General features: G+C 37.6%; 1 protein-coding gene and 1 pseudogene across 6 annotated transcripts in view; one reads left to right on the top strand and one right to left on the bottom strand.

The window, feature by feature from the left end:
* The window catches only part of Kiaa1328 (KIAA1328 ortholog), a 262182-nt gene that overhangs the window by 54914 nt on the left and 184618 nt on the right, over positions 1-22650 (top strand). The window contains exon 1 of one of the 6 annotated variants that reach the window (XM_076912879.1): positions 43-278. The exons of 4 other annotated variants lie outside the window; for them this stretch is intronic. In XM_076912879.1, coding sequence (XP_076768994.1) covers positions 231-278 — 48 coding nt within the window. In that variant the 5' untranslated portion in view covers positions 43-230. Of the gene's footprint in view, positions 1-42; positions 279-15524; positions 15660-22650 lie in introns of those variants that run through there. One more of the 6 variants, XM_076912880.1, reaches the window with a different exon arrangement.
* Positions 4116-6799, bottom strand: LOC117720049 (proteasome subunit beta type-3 pseudogene; annotated as a pseudogene).

Below are 22650 nucleotides of genomic sequence, written 5' to 3'. Positions count from 1 at the left end.
TTAAAATTAAATGAGGTCACAATGGTGGGTGTGCCCTGATCCTATAGAGCTGAGATTCCTGTGCTTGCCTTCCCACAAATATAGAGGGCACAATCAGAAGGCTATTTGTAAGACAGCTCATAAGAAACCTGAACTGGCTGGAATGTCTGGTCCAGAACTGTGAGCTAGTCAGTTGTTACTTAAGCTTCCTCAGCTCTAAGCCTTGGCCATGAAAGGATGAGTGAAGTAGGATGGGATTTAATGGTGCCCCACTCTCTGGTAGTTTTCCTCAGTATAAGGTAATAGTGTCATTTAATTTATTTGTTAAAATGTTGTACTTCGAAACTTTATTTTGCTTTCAAGTGTCGTTGTCTGTCATATTCTATATCTTTACTGCCCTGGCTAGGTAGTAATATAATTTTGAACATAACTTATTCTAGATTTGCTTTTAGGGATTTCTCTGACTTATTGACTGGTATGGGGCAGTGGACTGTGCCGCCAGACGGAACTGTTTAGGTTGTAGCAAGTTCAGAACCCCTATAATTGAGAACTGCAGGAATTTGAGCCAGTTCCCAACCAGATTCCTGTCCTGGAGCACGTGACAACAACACCCCAATAAGAGGACCATGACAATCATTCATGCCTGGACAATACCTGAAGTCCTTCTCCATGCAAGTAGAGTATCTCTAATATCTCAGACTGAGCCAATGGGAAGATCTACCCCTAGATCTCACACCACTCCAAAAATGTTTATAAGGTCCCTGTCTACAAGGAATAAAGCACACGAGTTAATTTAACCAAAGTGTCTGAGGGTCTTATTGAGCTGTAACACTCCAGGGAAGAAGTTTCTATCCTGAACATTTGTTATTGGACCTAAACCCAGCCCAAGGAGCTGGATGTACTGGCTTGACAGTAGCCACTCCATGCTCAGTGGCTGCAGCTCTGGCTCCTAGCTGCAGTATCTCGCTTTCCTCCCGGAGAGCTGTAATGCTCTGTTCTTTCTGGTCTTGCCCAAGCCCAGCAATACCTTTCATTCTAGGAAGCTGGCTAGGTTAAGGATTCCCTGCCAGCTGTGCCCCAGGATGCATACCAGCCGTCTGGGATCCTTTTAATATCCGTACCATGCTCATTTCATAATACAACAGTATTTTCCTTTTATAGGCTTGGTTTTTCTGTCAGATATGAGTTCTTAGCACTCAACTCCAGAGACCAGTGTATTGCTTTATAGTGAGAGAAACTGAAATTCAAATAGTTATGATTAGGACTATAGCTATAGAGTTTAGATGGTCCTCTTGGCTAGCATGGCCATTTCTTTTTGTCCACATATAAGTGTAGTAAAGTGAACTTGAAACCAAACTTCATATGTGTTTATTATATGCTATATATTTTATACATATTTCTATATTTCTTTATAGTGATAGTTCTGAGTATATTGTATCAAATCTATATAGGGCCATATAAAAATTACTTAGGAAAGTTTAATCAGTTCTTACATGTGTAAACAGACTTTAATGCTGCCTATCTTCTGTAAAGGGCTATTCTGAAATACCTCTTCATCTCAGCTCATTTGTATTAGCTCAGACTGTGCTGTGTAATGATTTTAGATTTGAAGAATATAATGAATGGCTGTTATTGATCAAGAATAACTTTTTCTTTACATATTAATGTTAGAGTGGCCTTCACAATACAGATGCTAGCACTTTCACTTCAGCTACAAACTTCCACACTAACTTTGGTTTTTTAAAACTTATACCCAAGATTTAGCATTTAAGAGGTCTTTATTTTTTCACAAGTCTAAATATAGTTATGGTATGTATAGTCATGTAGTGATAATTACTTAACAGAATATGTGAACTAGGTCTCACTACAAATAAGATGATTAGATTGCCATGCCTCTTCTCCCGTTTATTATCTTTTCATAATACATGTTGACCTTATATTATCAGGAGTGTTTGGGGACAGACAATTTTCAGAGGTTTTTCAGATTTTAGCCTATTTGCACAGGTTATCAGCTGTACATAGTTAGTATAAAACCTGAACTGATGCTTCAAGGGGACTCTCCTGCTTGAAAGGCTTTAGAGTTGACTTGACACTGATCAGTTTGTATAGAAATCCTGGATGCTGAGCTCCTTCTTTCTCCTGGATCCTTGGGCATATGCAGAGCTAAGGAGAGAAAGAGCCCTTTCTGTCAGTATCAGAAAGTCTAATAATGTCATAGCTATTGTTTGGTGAATTTCTCGAATTTACAGAATAGTTTCTTTTAAAAAAAAAGAAGGAAGGGAGAAAGGAAGAAAGAAAGGAAGAAAAAAGAAGGAAGGAAAGGAAAGAAAAGAAAGAATGAAAACACTGCTGAAACTGAGACTGGAAATAGAAATTTCCTCTCAAGAAGTTTACATGCCAGAGAGACAGGCAGTAAAAGGAATCTGTGACATGGTGACAAGAGAGAATTGTCGTTGTTTTCAGCGCAGAAAAAAATGTTTTCACATGTTTACCTGTGTCTCATATGAAAAGATCCAGGGCATCAGTATGCCAGGCTAAAAGGACCAGAAGACTGGTTCACACCTAAAGACAGAGTTAGTAAAAGGAGATTTTAATATGGTGGCATGTATATTCACTTAGAGGAATTGCAGTGCTTAGAAGGATAGTCAGTTGATAACATCATGTTACAACTTGAGATGGCAGAAAACTAATTCAACATGTTGCTAAAGCAGCTTTTTCCTCATTAAAAAGGATTATTTGAAGAATATTGTTTGTAAACTGTTATTAAATTAGGGATGAGATATCTCAGGTATGATTAATCCTAATGTTTGATATAGAAGAAAGGACTATGGTGCTTTGGAAAGAGGTCCTGTGTTATATACTTTAACATCTTAGCCTTATGACTGTGGATAAAGCACCCTTTGTAAACTTAAATTTTTTTGTACATAATGTATTAATAATACCTGAACAATTTACCAAAGATGATGGCCAAATGAAGTAATATAAAATTTACCAGTAAATGGTTAAACTCTATAAAGGTTTTATTTGTAAAATATTTTCAAGAAAGTTCATAACATGTAAAATGATGTGAAGATAGATTTAATAATATCCTTCAAATATTTTTTTATAGATACTCTTTTCTGTTTGAAGTTTTTTTCTTTAAAATTCTCATCCAAAAACAAAACAAAACAAAACCCACCAAACAACAAAAATCTTGCTTTCTATTGTTTTGTAGAGGTGATAAAAGTTTTAAGAATACATGTCACCTGCAGCCTTCCCTTCCTCCACTACTCAGTCTATCCACCAGCTCCACTGCTCCTCTGGTTCCCTGTAGAAAAGAGCAGGCCTCCCAGTTATTGGCAAGAGAAGTTCGCTAGGAGTTGAGCTGAGGCGTCTCAGCATCATAGACTTCTCTGATGAAGAAATCTCAGGCAGAAAGATGCAAGGAGCTTTAAATGCCATGCTTGGAGTTGAACCTACACTATGAGGTTGCATGGCTGTCAGGATCTGGCTTCCTTGAGCATAACAAGCATGCCAGTAGCAGGAAATAAAACAAGGTGTGTTTGTTTATTTTATGTAGAAGACAATTTGGTACTGGTATTCCAGAATGATAACTGTAAGTTAGTGAACCACTTCTTTTCTATCTTGGCATTCTAAGATTCAGCTTTCATGTGTTCATTGTAGCTAGCAATAGCACAGTTTTTCTGTTTTAAAAGTTGTTCAAAATTTTGTTTTAATGCTTTTATTGTTAAATTTATAAATAGTTGATTTCTATAAGTTTATTGTATAGCTTTTAACCTTTATAAATTATCATAATTACTTTTATATATATGGAGCCATGTCAGTCTGCAAATAAAAACAATTGGCTTTTTTTCTGTCTTCCACTTGTTTTTCCTGTTGCAGTACTCCAGTTTCACATTAAGTAGCTATGACTGAGAGAACATCTTTGTGCTGGTCTGAGATCATAGGGAGGATACATATTCATCCTTGAGTTTGACACTGGTTTTTGATATCCTTTGTACCCACCGTTTTCTTTCTTGAAGTTTTCTGCTGTTCCTCAGTTGTCTTCTTTTCTTTTCATTCATTCATTCTTTTTTTTTAAATACAATTTTATTAAAAAGAAAAATAACAATAAGGAAACAGGACCAGAGCACAGGTTAGTCTATTCGGACCTTCAGCATCCAGGTGGTGATCTTGTCTTTCTCAATGGTGTGGACAGTGATGCCCATGCCTGATATGCAGCTCAGTCCACAGGACTCAGCATGGTCTGAGAAATAGTTTTAAACAGGTTTTCTAGATCCATGTTGGGCTCCCAGAGAGACTCACACATCCCATACATTTGTTCAGAGCAGGTACCACTGACTACAAAGTCATCAGTCACCATGGGGCAGCCAATGAGGTCCAGAGAGCAAATGGAAGGCTTAAAGGTCTCCGGGTCCAGGCCAGCAATGACAGGCTCTGTGTAGTAGGGACTAAACCATTTCTCATACAAGAGGTTGGCCACCATGCTCATGAGGGTGTAAGGCTTGATCTGCCGACATTCCTACAGCTCATACAGGTTCAGTCCGAACTGGGCAACTGGACATCAGTGGCCAGGCTGGACAGGCTTATATAGAGCCTGTCACCCATGGGAAAGATCTTCTGGAAGTCCATGGTCTCCATCTGGGCCTGGATCTCAAAATACCTGTCTGCAGCGATGGCCACACAGTTCTTTCTCTTCATGGCAATGACGACCCCTCCATTATAGGACATAATAGATATGATTGCAATGTAGTGGGAGCCTGACTACCACTGAGTTGCCTACAAACTGGCTCTGGCTTTCTCAGGTGTTGTTTTCAGTTTATTAAATTGTGAGTGGATGCTGATTATTTATAGCACTTTAGGATATACTTACTATGTATCTCTCTCAGACCTAGCTTCTGTGTTGTGTGCTACTTAGACTGTAATACAGGCTGCTGTACTTGGTGTCAGTAACATCAGTTATGTAAGTAAGTTGCTAAGCCAGTGTTCTTTGACTCCTGAGAGCAACTTACACTTTACCACTAAAGCAACCTAATCTGTCACGCTGCATCACATGGTGATAGCTCTAAATACAATAAAAATTTCTCTAATCAATAAACATGAGAGCTGAAAGTATACACTATTGAATTCATGTGAAGGCTACAAGTTTTAAATAAACACATACTCAGTTTATATAGCAAGAGTGTGTCTGAGGTCTAGCAATTGTATTTTACATCTAGTAGTTTCTGAAAGGTTCTGTTTTCCTGTCTACTAGAAAAAGATGAAGGGTCAGTTAATTACATTTAGAGGAAGAGAATTAAAATACTATAGTTGGCAGGAGAGTGAAGGCAAAGACATTTCTGTTCTTGAATTCTCACTCTGTCAGCATTTTCTTTACTGTTTGGCTCCAGCTAAGCCAAAATTTTAAGGAGTGAGAATTTTCCAGTTCCTTATTATCTTATGTTAAATATTTAACATATTATAGGAAAGTCCAGCTTGTTGCCAAGAATGAAGTGTAAGGTGGTTTATTCTTAAAAATCCAATCTTGTGGTCGCACAGCATTCACTGAGACAGACTGTAGAACCGAGTGGGTTTTATCTGTTAAAACAGACAGTGTCTTGGAATGAAGCCATCTATTGTTCACACTGTTAAAATTGCCACCATATATTTTTATTTCTTAGGCTCCCTCTGAAAGAAGGACCAGAGCCATGTGTTAAAAATACATTCAGTAAAGGTCTTACAAATGTAATTCAAATATTGAAATTATCTCATTGATGTTGAAATAGTCAGTCTTGTAAAATATTTAGAATTTTGCAGAAAGGTTCTTAGGTCTTCCCAACAAAATGCCCTAGGGTGACAATGTTTTGAGTATTGTTTTAGCAATAAAGATTATCATGTGGCTATGTTCCCTAGAAGGCCCCATGGTGGTAATACCCTTAGATTTTGTCTTTAAAGAAAACTGCTGAGAGGCAATAATTTTTTTTGTATGTGTCCCATTTTCATTAATGCATGGTAATTGATGGAGTTGCAGTGACTCGTAGCAGTAATGAGTTCTAAACATAATAACGCACTCTTTTCTAATAAGTGAGCACTGCTGGGGTTTAAAAGCATACTAAATCAGTTGCTTTAGTATGAATTTATTAGTTTTTTTCAGCATTAGCTTTAATAGTAGTTATTTACATAAGCGTACATCCCATTAACCGCCATCAGGGCTGGAAAACATGCTGAACTGTTCATATTTTCATATAATTATTGAACATAATGGTTTCATTTGCATTTCTAAACAGTGATGTTTCTGTCAGCCTTGGAAATAGTGTCTTTACGCAGTCCCTATTTCACATCCACTTATTTGACATCGTTAAATTTTATGCTAATGTGCTTCCCTAGAATATCATCAGTAGGACAGATGCTTGTGCTTTAATATACAAATCAGGCATGTTTTTCCATCCTCCCAAATTGCAGAGGAAATTTTTAAAAATCTGCACTTTTTGATATAGAGTCCATCTCTATATAAATGTTTATAAAATAAAACTTTTAGGGTTAAATGTTATAATCTGGTTGTCTTTTCAGAATGCTTTATAGTGAAAGCTATCTACCTGCTTGGGCTAGCTCTGTTGTCCTTCATGAGGAGATAAGTCTTAATAAAAATCTTGTGGCTTATGAATATTTAGAGTTCTGCTTCTGAAATGTTGATCTTGGGATGTAGGTTTTTTTCTGTGCTTTTGAATCCTTCAGGTCACAGTGTTAGCTTTTAAAGTGTTCTGTGGTTTTGTTCCTTTAATCTCTTAACCTGGGTTGTAAACTTACTGGCTGAAGCTGTTCCGTTAATGCTGTGGGACATCTTAGCCTCCGGTGCACTTATAAAGCATTGAGAGTGAAACCGTGAGTCAGTTGGTGGGAAGCATGTCAGGGGAAGCAGAAGATAGAGGGGGGCTTTGTGGACAAAGTCCTTGCCAATTGGTTATCTCTGTGTACAGTCAGCGTCTGTGTCTCCTGCAGTTGGGGTTGCTTTTTTGAGTGCTGCCAGCCAATTGGCTGAAAAATGTTAAACCGAGCATTCAGTTACATAGTTGTTTTGAGTTGTTTGAGCTTTTATGATGGTGGATGGTGATTGAAGCCACTAGATTTTTTTTGTGGGTGGGTGGGGGGTTGGCCTCACATCTTCTTTTCCTGCATTCTGACAACTAGGGCAGCGTTCTGTTGTTGACACTTAGTGGACCTGCAGTGCTGGAGCTGACTTTGCACAGTGCAAAACGCAAGGTTGGCAGTCTTGCAAGACAGAGCAAGAAGCAGCAATGAAAAGAGTTCTTGCCCCAAATTACCTGCTAAAAATAAATCAGAACTGCTATGGCCCAAAACTGATATGGCATACAAGGATTGTTTGGATAGGAATGTGATTTGGCTTAACAGGTCAAGAGGCAACTGAAGTTTTTGCAAGGACTTCTATTCTTTGGGAACTGTGAGAAAGAAATACAGTAAGAATGGTATAAAAAACTACTAGATGGTTAGAGTTTCAGGTGACTCATTTTTAACTTTTAACCATTGTTAACCTTGTTCATGCAGTTTTTATATGATCTCTGAAATAAGTCTAAAACTAGTAATTCTCACAATTACAAAATCTGAGTTATATTTAAAATATTGGGCAGGCAGAAGTCTAAGGAAAAGTAGTTCTTCTCAGCGAATCTGCTGCCACTTAAGAAGTCATATCCTATAGTGTTGGGGGAGGAGACAATAAAAGCACTCGCCTGCAAAGCCTGACTGAGCTGAATCTCTGGAGCTCTGCCCTCCAACCCCAATGGCAACTATAGTCTTAAAAAGTTTAATTTTAGTCTGACAATCCAGACTATCTTTCTAGGAAAGACTGTTTTCAGCTCCTTTCAAGCTTCCTTTAGCACCAAGTTGTATTGTTAATATAAAGGGTGGGTTGCTACAGAAGAGAAGGAACATTCCTTGTCACCAAAAATAATGTTATTCTTTTCATCCTGTACATACTTCTTCATTTTCTACAAAGAATTTAACACTAAAATCAAAATTTAATATTCCCATTCAGTATTCCAGGATACTCTGCTGATTCTCCTGTAATGCTCACTGCCACCAGCAAGGAGTTCAAATGCTCCAAGACTTTTCAACCCCACCTCAGAAGGGTTATGTTTCATAATAGCTTCTGTGTAGTTTTTGAAGTTCAAAATTCTAAGTAGTCTTAGATATTAGCCATACGCCAGCCAACGGGAGTTTGAATGTTTAGTTATATTTATTTTCTCCGTTATGACTTGGGGAACAGCCTTAATATCTCCTTTTGAGAGGTGATGAACTACTCAGGCACATGGTCCTGAGGTCTGAGCTCCCCCTGTTGTGAGGCTGCAAGGACTCTTGGGACTGTTCTATATGTAGCACCTGGTAAGGACACTTTAGTTCAGGGGATTGATTTTCCACTGTATATTTTTGCTTTATTTTCCCAACATTAGCTATGATAGAAATGATCATTTAGAGACATTTGCAAGTATATATGTTAATTTTTTCCCTTAATTCTGTCTGGTGCTAATATTTGAGGATATAAGGAGAGAGTTCATATATTAGTTGATAAATTGTTCAGTTAAAAATCTTCACTTTTTTTGATTTATAAAACAAATGTATGTCCAATGTGGAATATTTGAAGATAATATCAGACATTGCTAATTCTTGAAATCAATGTATGACATAATTCTGTTTTCATTTAATCATTGCTTGGGTATCAAAATAAATGAAAATTGATATAATTTGTCATCAGTGAAAGTTGTAAGAATTTCAGATCTTTTGGATGTAGTTTGTATGATGAATTGCATTATCTTTAAGGTAAAATTAACATCTCCTAAACATCAAGAGAACAGTCATCCAAAAGATGTTTAATGAGATGTTTAACGATGCTTACAGTTTAATAGAGGGAAAGGAGAAAGGGGACTCAAAAGGAAATCTCAAATTAATATAATTTAGGAAAAATGTTGGGATTTTTCCAAGGAAAGTTCAGACCGCTTGTATTCTGCTATGACAAGTAGGCAGAAAACTTTATGATGTAATTTCATTCTGATTCCTTCCCTGAATAATGAAGTGTCCTGGTTGTGAAGATTAAAGGAGATAATGATAGTAACAGCTTTGCACCATGACTACATACCAATCGTTTTTATTTTTCCCTTTGTGGCAGTGGAAACACCTGAAGTGATTGTTCCTTTCCTCTCATCTTTTGGGTCTTCTAATACGTCTCCTAAACTTATAATGTGAACCTCACCAACAACACATGGGCATTGCTAAAGATGCAAGGCCTTGGGCAGTGCTTTCCCACTGTCTGCATTTAAACAAGATCCCCCAGTGAGCTATACAGTAAAGAGCTATTTATGGGAAGTTTTTGAAATTTGAGATGTTTTATTGTAAGAGATGTGGACAGTAGGAAAATGTATATTTGTTCTTTTGTGTTTTTTATTTTTTTGAAACTTGTTGTTTTTTGAAACTTACTGTTGGGTCTGTTGTTTACCCAAGGTTGGCCTTAAACTTGTGATCATTCTGCCCCAGCTTCCCTAGTGCTGGGATTATACTTGTGCATCACCACAACCAGCTCTCTGCTCTCTTTTTTCTAAGCTCTCACTTTTAAATATGTTGGATAATTATAGGGAGCTGTATTCTGCGCTTTTCAGTTGATTATTCCTCAAGTGTTAAAGGTCTGGTCCAAAGCTTCTGTCTGTATGTTAATTTTTTTCTAATATCTAAATGGTTCTATCATTTACTGAGAAAAAGATTTTGAAATTTCTGAGTCTGATTATGTGTTTATCTGTGTATCATTGCAATACCTTGAGATAAAATTAATGCTTGATTTTCGTCAACAATATTTTCACAAGCATTGATTTGTTCTTAATGTTTACAAAACAACTCTTAAAGCAATATTTTATTATAATTGAATTTTTATATATAATTTGACACTTTTCAAATAGACATTTAATGTTTTCTGAAAATAAGGATGATTTCTTCCTTTTTCATAATCCATATAATTTCATTTCTTTTTCTCACTGTCTTGCACTACTTGTACAGAACTTGTACTACACAGATAAATGAAATCAGTGCTATAGTCCATCGTTCCTTCTGTTCATATTTTAACAGGAAATTATTTAATCTCTAGCCATTAACTGATTTTTGCTGCTCTACCTAGCTGTCCTTTTAAAACGTTCAATAAAAATGGACATTTCTGTGAGATAAAAGGAGTGACTAGGGGAGTTTCTTTCCTGATTTGCTGATGTTCATTTGTTCATCAGTCTGCCCTTCCTTCCTTCCTTCCTTCCTTCCTTCCTTTCTCCCTCCCTCCCCCCCCCCTCTCTCTCTCTCTTGCTCACTTGCTCTGTTGCTTTCTTCAATCACAAAGAATATTGAGTTTTGCTCATAAAGCTTTTTTGGTGTCAACTGAAATGTTTGTATAAAGTAGTTCTGTTGTTAATTGAGCAGTATATTGTAACATGAAGTGATCTATATATCCAGCTTTGCATTTCTGAACTGACCCTTAGTTGATTGATATAGAATCCATTTATATGTTGCTGGATTTGGTTAATTTTTTGCCTTAAAAGACATATTATCCTGAATTCCTTTTCATTATGCCTTTGTGTGATTTTTTTTTTTACTAGAGTAATGCTTGACTTGAATGGTTTGAGAAGTGTTTCCCCTTTTTTTTTTTTTTTTTTTTGCACTTCCTGCGGGAGTTTGTATATAATTGATCTTTTGTGTCTAGGGTTATTTTAAATGCCATCTATATGAATTCCTTGCATACGCCTTACCATGCACTTTGGTTGTGCTCACTCCTCTCTCCTATAGCTCCTCCTAGGTGCATCCCCACTGTCTCACTCACCCAACCTCATGTTTTCTTTGTTTTTAATCTGTAAGTCCCAAATATTCTTGGGAGTTAAACCTGCCCTGGAGAACAGAAGACATCCACCAGGTGGGTCTCTGTGTTAATTACTATATGCTATTAGACAGTTTCTCTGATTAAAGGCTCATTGGTGTAGGATGAATTTTAGCCTTTTCTCTTAAATTTTTGTTAAAATTTATTAGCAAACCCTTCTGACCCTAGAATGTATTTTCCCTTCTTTCAGATGGAAACCTTTTTAACTGCAAACTTCCTGTCAGTTTGTGTCTTCTTAAGAAAGTTTTAGTGGTTTGTGTCTTCTTTCAGGGGATTTTTCCATTTCTTCAATGTTTTCAAATTTATATGCATAAAGTTGGAGTTGTTCAGGTTTTGAGGGATTAAATGGATTTTTTTCTTTTTTTCTTCTTTATTGAATATTTCATTTATATTTCAGATGTTATCCTCTTTCCCCATTTCCCCCTCACCCAGAAACTCCCTATCCCATCCCCTCTCCTCCTGCTTCTATGAGGATGTGCCCCCACCTACCCACCCACTCCCACCTCCCTGCCCTCGGGTTCCCCCACACTGGAGCATCCAGCCTTCACTGGACCAAGGTTTTCACATTAAGTTTAACTAACCAACTTGTCATAAATCCCCAAGTTTTTCTTCCCTTTCAAAATATGCTTCCAAAACGAATGTCTGAAACAGTTATTTCCTCAAGAGGAGTTACTCAGTTTATTTCTTGATTGAATTAAGAGCCAAATTGTTCTTACAATACTGAAATAATTTCTCTTTTTCTTTCTTTTTTTTTTTCAAGATTTATTTTATTTATATGAGTACACTGTAGCTGTCTTCATACACACCAGAAGAGGGCATCAGATCTTATTACAGATGGTTCTGAGCCACCATGTGGTTGCTGGGAATAGAACTCAGGACCTCTGGAAGAGCAGTCAATGTGAGTCAGTGAGTGCTCTTAACCGCTGAGCCATCTCTCCAGCCCACTGAAATAATTTTTCATATATTCTTGTAATTTTTAACTGTCTAAAACCCATAAAATAACTTTATATATCTAAGTTGACCATGTATTACAAATTACTTTGGGGGAGAGTGTGTCAGGTGTAAATATATTTACATGATATTGGGAAGCAGAATTACAGCTGTATAAAATCATTTATTAATTACATTTTTATAAACAAACATTATAAATATTCATAGTGACATGTAAATTGATATATGCCCTATTTTATAATATACATATTACATCATTGTGATGACTGTCATGGTACATTCTATTGATCCTTCTAAGAAATCAATTATTATCTCAAGTCTGCAAATTTAGATGTTGGTGCTGGTGAAACTTTTTAGCTTTAGTAGGACTATATTAGATTATTTTTTCTAGTCTTCATATAATTGCATTTTTGTTGCTATTATCTATTTCTCTGTGCTTTGTTCTCACTTTCTGAGGTCCCATATATTGTGCTGTTTCTCTGCATTTATATGTTTTTTAATTAACCACATTAAATGTATTTTGTGACGAAGAATTCTGAAACATGAAGCCTATGCATGTCTATAGTTTTGACAGTTTTTTCATGATATTTTGTATTTGTTGAATTGATGATTCAGTTGTTTATTTTCTTGATGATGTTGATTCAAAATAAGTGACCATGGGCCAGGAGCACAGATTTAGGCTAATCTAAATTCTGTTTTCCAAGGTAGAAACAACTATATAAAGGTTCGCAAAGTTTTATAGTTTTATAGAACAAAGAATGCCACAAATCAAGCAGTTGAAAGATGTGCTTGTGGATCCATCAGAGGGCAGTTAGTACTGCAAGGTGGCTGTGGTTGCTGAGAACACTCTTACCTTAGGTTTGTGGACCCTAGTGATCTGCTCAGTTAATAGGATGTTAGGTCAGACACATAGATGCACATGGGTGTCTACTCAGGTGTGAAGCTAGCCTGGGATAAGGTAATCAGCATCTGAACCTGTGACATTCCAACCTCTCCACATCACGGGGATTCTAACTAGTGATCAGTCTTAGCAGCCATAGCCCCTTTCCAGGAATTTGTGTTCACAGTGATTTTTGTTTTTGTGAGGCTTGGGATTAAGATGGGGTTTTTCAAAGTAACCTTGAGTTTTCTCTTGTGTTCCTGCATATGCTGTCATGTGGTAAATTTATGATGATCATCTTATACCATCTAAGAAGTATAAAATATTACTTGAAAATATAAAAAAAAGACAGTTTCACAGTTACAAAATCTTGTGTTACCAACTTGTCATTTTCCTACCATAATATATTTAGACTGTGATAGAAACATAAAAAGCACAGGGACTGCTCAGTTGACCAACTTGTGTCAGTGTGCCAAAGCATACATTATGTGTTCCTTAAGAAAGCCTTTTGATGGACCACAGAAAATCTTAGGCATGGTGAAACAAGAGTATTTGTTAGATATTAGGGCTAAGCTTGGATTATTTTTGTAAGAATTCCAAGGAATCTTATGAAAAACCCCCAAGCTTAGTAGTATTTCAGGATTCATGATGAAAATGCAGATATCTATTGGAGTAAATAACTGAAGACTGAAATTAAAAAAACAGAGCCAGCCCTGAAAGAATTAGAATTAGAAAGAACATATCTCAATGTAATAAGAGTTATGCAAGACCAATCTATTCAACATTATATTAAATGGAGGAGAAACTCATAATTTCTTCTAAAATCAGAACAGGACAAGAATGTCTGCTTTTTCAATTTTTTCCAATGTAGAATTTGAAGTATTGACTAAACCAGTAAGTAAGATAAGGAAATAAATGAGATACAAATAACAAAGAATAAGTCAGAGTAATCTTATTTGCAAATGATAAGATCCTGTATAAGAAACTGCAAAAACTCTTATCAGAAATCTCAGACTGGACAAGCATTTTAAATGACATATTGGATCCAAAAATAACATATAAAATCAGTAGGCTTCAGGCTGGAGACATGGCTCAGGGGTTAAGAGCACTGAGTGTCGTTCCAGAGTTCCTGAGTTCAATTCCCAGTAACCACATGGTGGCTCACAGCCATCTGTAATGGGATCGTGTATTCATATAAATAAAATAAATAAAACTTAAAATAAAAATCAGTAGATTTCTCTTATAAAATAACAAACATGCTGAGAAAGAATGAGGGGAGCAGCCCAGTTGATACAAGCTTTAAGAAACTAAAACTTTAGATTTAACAAGGAAGTGGAAAACTGAAATTTTAAACTACGGTTGAAAATAAGTTAAAGACACTAGAGATGTCTCTCATAGCCATGAATTTACAGAATTAAGATTGTGGAAATGGCTATCTTACCAAAAGAAGCTCCCATCAAAATCCCAATGTTACTCTTCCCAGAAATCGAACAATCCTAAAATTCTTATGGAGGAGCAAAAGGTCCAGGATAGTCAGAGCTACCCTGAAAAAGTGCACCATGCCTGATTTCAAGTATACTATGGAGCCATAATAATTAAATGACAAAATACCAACATGAAAACAGACAAATCAGTGGAATAGCATAGATGAACTAAATATAAACCTACATAGCTCCAGCTACCTAATATTTGACAAAAGCACCCTCTCAGATACAAAGGGGAGGAGGGAAAGGGTGAAGAACTTTTTGAGTGGGGATTGGGAAGAGGGGCAACATTTGAAATGTAAATAAATAAAACAATTAAAAATGATAAAATGGTAGAACTAAAAGAGAAAAAAAGTAAAGCAAATCAATAAAGATTCTGGGCCATTTGTGTGTGTGTGTGTGTGTGTGTGTGTGTGTGTGTGTGTGTGTTGGTTTCAAACTTTACAAAAGTGAAAGGAACAAGGAATGCAAAGCAGACCTGATCTACTCACGAACTTTCTGTAAGATGTGCTATTTGACTTTGATCCAAACCCATCTCCCCACCTCTCTAACAACTCAGTCTGTCTCTTTAGTGAAGCATGGAGTCAATGTGCCGATTTTATCAGTACTAGATGGTAGATTTGATGTTAGCATTGTCATAAGAATCTATCATAAAGCAGCTAATTAGGGAGGAAATATAGTAAATGTCAACTGTGAAATTATAAAACAGGAAGACAATAGAGAAAACTAAAAAGGCCAACCTGGTTCTTTAAAAAAAATAAAATTAAAACTCTGTTCATACTAATGGGTTACAAATAGAGAAAAGATAAGTTATCAATTCAGAAAAGATAGAGACTAGATCTCTACATACTCTACAAATATTTAAAAAATAAGGGGTTATTATGAACTAATATAACTATATATACAGATTTTATAATGTTTGTAAAAGTAAATTTTCTGAAAGGCATTAACAGGTAAAATTTATGCTAAAAGAAATAGATAGCTTCAGTAGCTTAATACCTAGTGAAGACTGAATTTGGAGTGGTTCCAAACACGTACTCCTGGCCAGAGGAACCTATCTGAAGATAGATGGACGTAGCATACATCTTTACATTTATGGAGGCCCTAGCGCCAAGTGACTAGTTGAATTAGAACAGATTAAAGTAGACAGTCTGTACCTTTGTCACACTTGCTGTGTTTGGTTTGTCACATGTTCATGTGCTTAACGTTGTGTAGAGCAGGTATAGGACATTCACATCATCACAATTCTGTTGAGCAGACCTGATATTTGTGTTCAGAAACTTGAGTCTGGTTTGGTGGAAGGGCAGGTTGCCATGGTGATGGAAGTTTCAAGAGCACAGTAGAAGGCAGTGGTGTTGGAGGGTCAGTCAAACCTAAAGTCACTGAGTGTCTTCAGCAGCAAGTATGAAGACCGAACTGTAAAATACAAGTTTGAGCGCACAGGAAGGGGGTTGGTTTTTTTCTTTTGAAGGTAGATAATGTTGTGTTGGTCTGACTTGTGTTTTAAAAACCTTTCCGGCATCTCTTTAAAGATAGATAGAATGAGATAAATTCATGGGACCCCGGCCCTACACAAAGAACTACAGGCAACTAAGGAATGCCCAGAGCAGGAGAGAACCCCCAGCTGGGTATCTAATACCAAGTGTCAGCTCTGAAGTCACACACTTTGCAAGTATCCAAAGGAACTGTGAAAGTTGTTTTCATAAATTTAGGAGAAAGGGAGGGAGAGAGAGAGGGAGGGAGAAAAAAGAGAGAACAGAGGAGAGAGAAGGGAGATAATATAAAAGGTCATAAATTTGAGAGCAAGAGGCTTGGGAGGACATGGGGAGGAAAGGGAAGAGGAAAACAATGTAATTATACTTTAATGTCAAAATATAAAAGTAGAATGAATGTACTCACATGTTCAGAAGGTTGCTGTCTAGTGCATCGTTAGTGGACATGCGGGAGATACCAAGAGTGAGCTAAATCAGAGGCAGCAAAGAGATAGAAAAAGGGACTGTTGGCTAAGAGTAGGTAGAATAGTCAGGTAGAGCCTATTGAAGGAGCTAACAGAATCTCAGAGGTTGGTTATAGATGAGATATGACATCTTAGGGTATGGAAATCTTAAAAAGTAAGAGAATCATTTTAATTTTGGCCAAATTATCCTTGAGGATAGAACTAGTTATGGCTGAGTCATCAGAATATAGTTAGTTAGTTTAAAACTAAATTTAACTGTGGGTGTGGTACTCCATACCTATATTTCGGGAACTAGGAAAGCTGAAGCAGAATGATTGGGTTCAAACTTAGCTTGGGCTGTGGTATGAGACGTCTCCAAAAACACACATACACGCACACATACATATGCATTTTGAATGAGATTTGTCGATAAGAACATGTAAAAAAAAAAAAAAAGCCAAAGATAAACCCAGTGTTTATTTGGTTTAGAAAGTTAGCTTCATAGGATAAGCTGAAGGGGTAGTTGGAGAAAAATGGGATAATGTTAATAGAGTGGTATCAGAAAAAGCCGAAGGACAACAGCAATTCTAGTAGGGCTACGAGGCCAAGAAGTCATGTAAGCATACGTTGGCTTGCTTGAGCAGGAAGTTCCCTTAGGTCTTTAGAAACTGCAGGATGTCATATCACCAAGATAATGCAGTTCTTCAACCTGAGGCTAATGGGTAAAGGGTACCATAGCTGTCGTTGTCCTGAGAAAGTTATTTCTCTATAACATAATATCTGTAGCATAATAGTCCATAGTGCTTTGTTATTATAAAGAATAATTGAAAACAGTACAAAAGTATTCTTTTATATATATATATATATATATATATATATATATATATATATATATATATTGTAGCTGTCTTCAGACACACCAGAAGAGGACATTGGATTCCATTACAGATGGTTGTGAGCCACCATGTGGTTGCTGGGAATTGAACTCAGGACCTCTGGAAGAGCAGTCAGTGCTCTCAACCACTGAGCCATCTCTCCAGCCCACAGAAGGTATTTTTAAACTGTGAAGATTTTTTAAAAAAACAAACCTGTTATTGCCATTCCTTTTAAATTGTTGTCTATAATTCAACTTTGAAAATGAAGAGATTTTTCAGAAAAGATAGAACACATGAAGGCATACTACAGTAAATACTAGAAACCCTTTGAAATTATGTGGTGATGTGACTCAAGGAAGAACTAGGTTGAACAAGGCCTCGTGGAATGTTTGTGGTTTTCAGACCACTAAGTTCAGTCTTGGGCAGATAGAGCCTAGACTTTAAGTTTGGAACATTGCCTTTTTTTGTATAGTACAAATGGGTCAATATTGCTTAAATGTGTTAAAACTAATCTGTTGTCCTTAGTCTCAGAAAAATGTTTCTTATGTATTTCTTAACATTTTCTTGACGTGGTAGTGGTTTTTTAATCAACGTAAACATAGGACATGTCTTTACGCCTTGGACTTAGCAGCAACAGGGAAGTAGAAGATGCCTTGTAAAAGGCAGGTGCGAGTAGAGGTAAGGCAAGCAGCTCCTTTCTGTCCCCGACCCTCACAAAGGAAAACAGATACAAAGAAAACTAGATCTTGGCACCACTGCTTCAAATTTCTGCCTTAATTCTTTTTTAAAATTCTTTATATATCTGTTACTGTTTAAAATTCACTTTCCATCCTGGCTGCTGGCCACCTTCCCACTCCCCTTATAAAGGGCCTCCTCTTCTCCTCAGATCTGACACATCAAGTCTCTGCTAGGTGCTAGGCCCCACTGAGGCCATACAAGGCAGCCCAGTTAGGGGAATGGATTCCACAGACAGGCAACAGCTTTCGGGATAGCTCCCACTCCAGTTGTTGGGGGAGCCACATGATGACCAAGCTGCACATCCATTACATATGTAAGTATGGCCAAGGTCCAGCCCAGGTATGGTCTTTCATTGGTGGTTCAGTATGTGAGAACCTAGAGTCCAGTTAAATTACTCTGTTGGTCTTCCTGTGGAGTTCTTATCCCCTTCAGGGCTTTCGATCTTCCCCCCACTGTTCCATAAGAGTCCCTGAGCTCTGTCCAATGTTTTGGCTGTGGGTCTCTGCATCTGTTTCAGTCAGCTGCTGATCTTAGAGCCTGAGTCACCTATGTCTGGCCAGGGAGTTGTGTCATTTTATCTGTTTTCTTTCTTCTGCTTCCCTCCTTTGCCTCTTTGACTTCTTCTAGAAGTCCTCTAATTGTGTTTAATTACTGAAGTTTTCTGAAACCTTCAGTGTCGTGGCCCGTACTGCCCGGCTTTGTGGGCCAAAATGTTGCGGCCTGCTCTGCTCCACGCTTGGCAGCCACTGTGTCCTGTCCCAAGCTGCTGCTCCGGTCCGAGGGTCAGGGTCTAGCGAGAGAGAGAGTGGGGATAAAGGGGAACAGATACGAAGAATGGAGACAAGACAGAAAGTCTGATCAAGTCTCATTTATTGAAGGGAATTCTGAGGTATTTATACGCTTTTGCCACGTGCCTTGCAGGTGTTGATATGACGTAAGCCTTACAGGCGTCTATTGCGTGGACAGCACATGTACCGTGCGCCTTGCAGGCTTGGATACCGCGTGCGCCTTACAGGCATGTATGGCCTGGATAGCACGTGGACAGCACGTGAACTGCATGCCTTGCAGGCGTGGCTACCACGTGCGCCTTGCAGCTGGGGGCAGTAAACAGCAACACAAAATATGTGGGATATCAGAGTGTGCTTCAGCTGTTGTAGGCCATTGAAAACCAAATCTCTTATCAGGGTATATGGTTCCAGATGGCTGCAAAGATAATCTAGCCGCTTTCTGCTAAAAGTCGGCTCCCAACACTTCAGCTTCTGTAATTTTCATGTGCAAGTTTGTTCTTCCTCATATGTAGTTCCTTGCCTATTATATATACATATATATACACACACATATATACACATACATATACATTTATATATACATGTATATATAGACACATGTATGTATATACATATATATGTATATATACATGTATATGAACACATATATGTGGGTAAGGTATTAACATTTAGAAAGAAGAACAAGAAAAGACTAAATGCATAAAAGTGAGTTCACATATAGAGTGTGCTTGGTGTAAATCCTTTGAAAATGGGTTTCTAAAACACCAGTGTTCCCTTGTGATTACATGATGGGCTGCTGCCTTCTTGGAAGATCTGAATCTTAAACTGTTTTTCATTGTGTGAATACTTCAGTTGGTAATACTTTGTTTGCACTATTATACTGAATGCATTTCATTCTCTTTTTTTTTTTTTTGGATATTTTATTTACAGTTCAGATGTTATCCCCTTTCCCCATTCCCCTCCCCACCCAGGAACCACTTATCCCATCCCTCTCCTCCTGCTTCAATGAGGATGTGCCCACACTCTCACCTCCCCACCCTCGAATTCCCCCCAACTCGGTGTCCAGCCTTCATGGTACCAAGGATCTCCTCTCCCACCTATGCCCAACAGGGCCATCCTCCCTTACATATACAGCTGGAGCCATGGGTCTCTCCCTATGTGCTCCCAGGCTGATGGTTTAGACCCTGGGGAGCTCTGGTTGGTTGGTATTGGGGCCACAAACACTTTCAGCTCCTTCAGTCTTCTCTCTAACTTCTCCATTGGGAAACCCTTGATTGGATCAATGGTTAACAGTGAGCATCTGCCTCTAAATATTTCAGACTCTGGCAGACCTCTAAGGAGACAGCTATATCAGGCTCTTGTCAGCATGCAGTTCCTGACATCCAAATCAGCTTCCACCTTTAGTGGCTGCACATGGGATGCATACCCAGGTGGAATGGTCTCCAGATAGCCCCTCCTTCAGTTTCTGTCCCACATTTTGTCTTCATATTTGCCCCTTTGAGTATTCTGTTACTCCTAAGAAGGACCGAAGCACCCACAGTTGGTCTTCCTTCTTCATGAGCTTCATGTGGTCTGTGAGTTGAATCTTGGCTATTTCAAGCTTTTGGGCTAATATCCAATTATCAGTGAGTAAATACCATGTGTGTTCTTCTGTGATTGGGTTACCTCACGCAGGATGGTATTTTCTAGTTCCATTCATTTACCTAAGAATTTCTCAAATTCATTGTTTTTAATAGCTGAGTAATACTCCATTGTGTAAATGTACCGCACTTTTTGTATCCATTCCTCTGTTGAAGGACATCTGGGTTCTTTCCAGCTTCTGGCTATTATAAATAAGGCTGCTATGAACATAGTGGAGTATATGTCCTTGTTATATGTTGGAGCATCTTCTGGGTATATGCCCAGGAATGGTATAGCTGGATCCTCAAGTAATGCTATGTCCAATTTTCTGAGGAACTGACAGACTGATTTCCAGAATGGTTGTACCAGCTTGTAGTCCCACCAACAATGGAGGAGTGTTCCTCTTTCTCCACATCCTCACCAGCATCTACTATCACCTGAGTTTTTGATCTTAGCTATTCTGACTAGTTTGAGGTGGTATCTCAGGGTTGTTTTCATTTGCATTTCCCTGATGACTAAGGATGTTGAGCATTTCTTAAGGTGCTTATTGGCCATTCGAGTTTCCTCAGTTGAGAATTCTTTGTTAAGCTCTGTACCTCATTTTTAATAGGGTTATTTGTTTGTCGGGAATATAATTTCTTGAGTTCTTTGTATATATTGGATATTAGCCCTCTATCAGATGTAGGATTGGTAAAGATCTTTTCCTAATCTGTTGGTTGCCGCTTTGTCTTATTGACAATATCCTTTGCCTTACAGAAGATTTGCAATTTGATGAGGTCCCATTTGTCAATTCTTGATCTTAGAGCATAAGCCATTGGTGTTCAGTTCAGGAACTTTTCCCCTGTGCCTAGGTATTCGAGGGTCTTCCCCACCTTCTCTTCTGTTAGTTTCAGTGTATCTGGTTTTATATAAAGGGTTTTTTTTTTAAATCCACTTGGACTTGAGCTTTGTACAGGGGATAAGAATGGATTGATTTGCATTCTTCTACATGCTGACCACCAGTTGAGCCAGCACCATTTGTTGAAATTGCTGTCCTTTTTCTACCGGATTGTTTTAGCTCCTTTGTCAAAGATCAAGTGATCACAAGTGTGTGGGTTCATTTCTGGATCTTCAATTCTATTCCATTGATCTTCCTGCCTGTCTCTGTACCAATACCATGCAGTTTTTATCACTATTGCTCTATAATACAGTTTGGGGTCAGGAATGGTGATTCCCCCAGAAGTTCTTTTATTGTTGAGAATGGTTCTCGCTATCCTGGGTTTTTTGTTATTCCAAATGAATTTGAGAATTTCTCTTTCTAACTCTATGAAGAATTGATTTGGAATTTTGATGGGGATTGCATTGAATCTGTAGATTGCTTTATGGCAAGATGGCCATTTTTACTAAATTAATCCTTCCAATCCAGGAGCATGGGAGATTTTTCTATCTTCTGAGATCTTCTTCTATTTCTTTCTTCAGAGACTTGAAGTTCTTGTCATACAGATCTTTCATGTGCTTGGTTAGATTTACTCCAAGATATTGTACATTATTTATGGCTATTGTGAAGGGTGTCATTTCCCTTTTTTCTTTCTCATCCTGTTTATCCTTTGAGTAGAGAAAGGCTACTGATTTGTTTGAGTTGATTTTACATCCAGCCACTTTGCTGAAGTTGTTTATCAGGTTTAGGAGTTCTCTGGTGGAAGTTTTAGGGTCACTTAAGTATACTATCATATCTTCTGCAACTAGTGAAATTTTGACTTCTTCCTTTCCTATTTGTATCCCTTTGACTTCCTTTTGTTGTCTAATTGCTCTGGCTAGGACTTCCAGTACTATATTGAATAGGTAGGGAGAGAGTGGGCAGCCTTGTCTAGTCCCTGATCTTAGTAGGATTGCTTCAAGTTTCTCTCCATTTAGTTTGATGTTGGCTACTGGTTTGATGTATATTGCTTTAAATATGTTTAGGTATGGGCCTTGAATCCCTGATCTTTCCAAGACTTTTACCATGAAGGAATTTTGAATTTTGTCAAATGCTTTCTCAGCATCTAGTGAGATGATCATGTGGTTTTTTTCTTTGAGTTTATTTATGTAGTGGATTACATTGATGGATTTCTGAATACTGAACCATCCCTGCATTCCTGGGATAAAGCCCACTTGATCATGATGGATGATTGTTTTGATGGTGTTCTTGGATTCGGTTTGCAAGAATTTGGTTATTTTTGCATCAATATTCATAAGAGAGATTGGTCTGTAGTTCTCTTTCTTTGTTGGGTCTTTGTGAGGTTTAGGTATGAACGTAATTGTAGCTTCATAGAACGAATTGGGTATTGTTCCTTCTGTTTCTATTTCGTGGAATAGTTTGAAGAGGATTGGTATTAGGTCTTCCTTGAAGGTCTGATAGAATTCTGCACTAAAACCATCTGGCCCCGGACTTTTTTTGGTGGGGAGACTTTTAATGACTGCTTCCATTTTTTTTTTTTTTTTTTTTTTTTTTTAGGGATTATGGGACAGTTTAGATGGTTTCTCTGT

The sequence above is a fragment of the Arvicanthis niloticus genome, chromosome 14 (assembly GCF_011762505.2).
Source record: "Arvicanthis niloticus isolate mArvNil1 chromosome 14, mArvNil1.pat.X, whole genome shotgun sequence".
NCBI classification, from domain to species: domain Eukaryota; kingdom Metazoa; phylum Chordata; class Mammalia; order Rodentia; family Muridae; genus Arvicanthis; species Arvicanthis niloticus.
The sequence above is the reverse complement of the archived record's forward strand: the minus strand, read 5'-3'. Positions and strand labels throughout refer to the sequence as shown.